Raw genomic sequence first — 2,116 nt, forward strand, 5'->3', positions numbered from 1 at the left:
TATTAAAATCTATAATTTACATTATTATACATTACTATACATGTTCATATTGGCAGCATATATCAAAAGATGGCCAATATATGAACGCATTTATGTTAGACAGTAAATTAATGAAATATAAAAATAAAAAAAATTAGTAAAATCAAACTATATACAGAGTGATGCATTTAAAGTATTACAAGTATTATCCCTGAAAGTATGCATTGAATTAAAAATATGTTCAAACAAAAATTGAATGATTTTAAGGAGGATAATAATGATAAAACAAAAAAAAATCAATTTTTCGAAGTCGAAAGATTATTCTGTGTATGACACTATATTATTCTGTGTATAAGAGTATTAAAGTACACATTAAAAAATTAATTACAAAATGTAGTACTTTATTCTAGCATATAAAATATTAAATATCTTGTGTATAGTAGATACTATTTTTTTGATAAACATATCTTAACACCTTTATCCACAAAACAATGAAATAAATCAATTGATGTAAACACAGCTGCTTTTAAAAAATGATACACATAAAATATGTTACACAGCTTATAACACTTTAAGGGCCCATATGCCTCATTCCATACATATTTTAACATATAATGTAAAAACATGATTTTTATTAAAATTGAAAATTATTGATCAAAGCAGTGCTCATTTATAAAATTTCATAAATAACAATTTAAGAACTAATGTATAAAAGTTCTTAAGCTGATCTTACAATGAGTTGGTAATGAATCCTAAATCTTATGATGGTTCTACAATAAATTATTATAGTCGAATGTGAGAAGAGTAATTGATTGACTTTAATTTGTCAATTTTTAGTTTCTGACTTCTGATTTATTACTAATAACCTATTACAGAATATATAATTGTGTGATTGCTGTACCACAAATTTTTCGAGGCTGTTGATTGATTATGGAATAGAGAGATCCAGGACTCACTATCCTGTACACATTGTTATATGACAAAAACACATAAATGAAATAGTACTCTAATACTCGTATTTATAGTCAGGCCTTATATTTAAGGCATTCTTAAATTTATCTTTATATATTCTACGAATTATTTCATTGGTTGCTGAGCATCTAAAGATAAATTTAAGGAAGTCCACGTCCGATATGAATATGGGCATAAGACTACCAATTTTTTTAAGACTGGCCAAATTCAACTTTTTTCCTTTCTATTATATTAGTCGAGTTAAACAATTTGTTCTACAATTAACTTGTTAAAAATCATCTATTTAAATTAAGACTGTTTAATACTTAAGATTTCCAACTATCAACTTATTATAGAATCAACATTATGAAAAAGAGAAGAAATAGTGTTAGCATTATGCGATTATTGAGAATCGCCATTGTTGACCACAAATCCAAAGAATTAAGGGATTGTTCATGACAACCATCCACTTACACATTTTAGCAGTTGCTTTGCGAAGATAATTTGCTTGAGAGTTTGTTTTAACACTGAAACAGAAAGATTTGCGTGATGAAAAACAAGCATTTTATTACTATCGGCACTTAACCTTATCTCTCCTGCAATGACAATCGTATATAATAATCGGTTTAAACATTTCAGTAGAAAAAAATGCTAAAACGATCGGCGAAAATTCGCCTTAAAATTCTGTTGCTATCGTGAACATGTTTTGTATTAGGTATTTTACACTTACCGGGATTAAACATCACCCTTGAGGAAATAAGTGCCATGTTTCTTTATGGTTAGAAATACTAGAAAGTAGAGACGTGCTAAAGCAGGGTGACGGTAACCAATGTTGCCAATCTGAAGCGCTAAAAAAATCCAATATCCAATGCTTTTCAACCATTTCCAACGTGAAGAGAGGAAAGTGTGTTGACTAAAGACTTTGGATAATATCTAGATATTTATCGCCAATTTAATAATTAGGGAATTTAGAAAGATATTACTAATCAAATGTTTCTCATCATCACACTTTTTTTATGGCTTTTTTGTTTTTTAAATTACTTTATTTGAAGTATAGAATGTAATGTAGAGTTAATTAAATATTAAAATCTCATTTTATTTTTAAATTTAAGCTAAACAAAATACTTATTTTTTTGTATATATTATATATATATATATTGTATATATCGTATATATTTTTATATTA

The 2,116-nt window shown here is 26.6% G+C and overlaps 1 protein-coding gene across 1 annotated transcript in view; it reads right to left on the reverse strand.

The window, feature by feature from the left end:
• Positions 1-2,116, reverse strand: part of LOC108688746 (elongation factor Tu, mitochondrial-like) — a 5,191-nt gene that overhangs the window by 1,918 nt on the left and 1,157 nt on the right. The window contains exons 2-3 of the mRNA XM_018195108.1: positions 1,661-1,778; positions 1,405-1,457 (exon numbers count right to left, since the gene is read on the reverse strand). Coding sequence (XP_018050597.1) covers positions 1,405-1,457; positions 1,661-1,697 — 90 coding nt within the window. The 5' untranslated portion in view covers positions 1,698-1,778. The remainder of the gene's footprint in view (positions 1-1,404; positions 1,458-1,660; positions 1,779-2,116) is intronic.

This window comes from Atta colombica, unplaced genomic scaffold (genome assembly GCF_001594045.1).
Source record: "Atta colombica isolate Treedump-2 unplaced genomic scaffold, Acol1.0 scaffold238, whole genome shotgun sequence".
In the NCBI taxonomy this organism is placed as follows: Eukaryota; Metazoa; Arthropoda; class Insecta; order Hymenoptera; family Formicidae; genus Atta; species Atta colombica.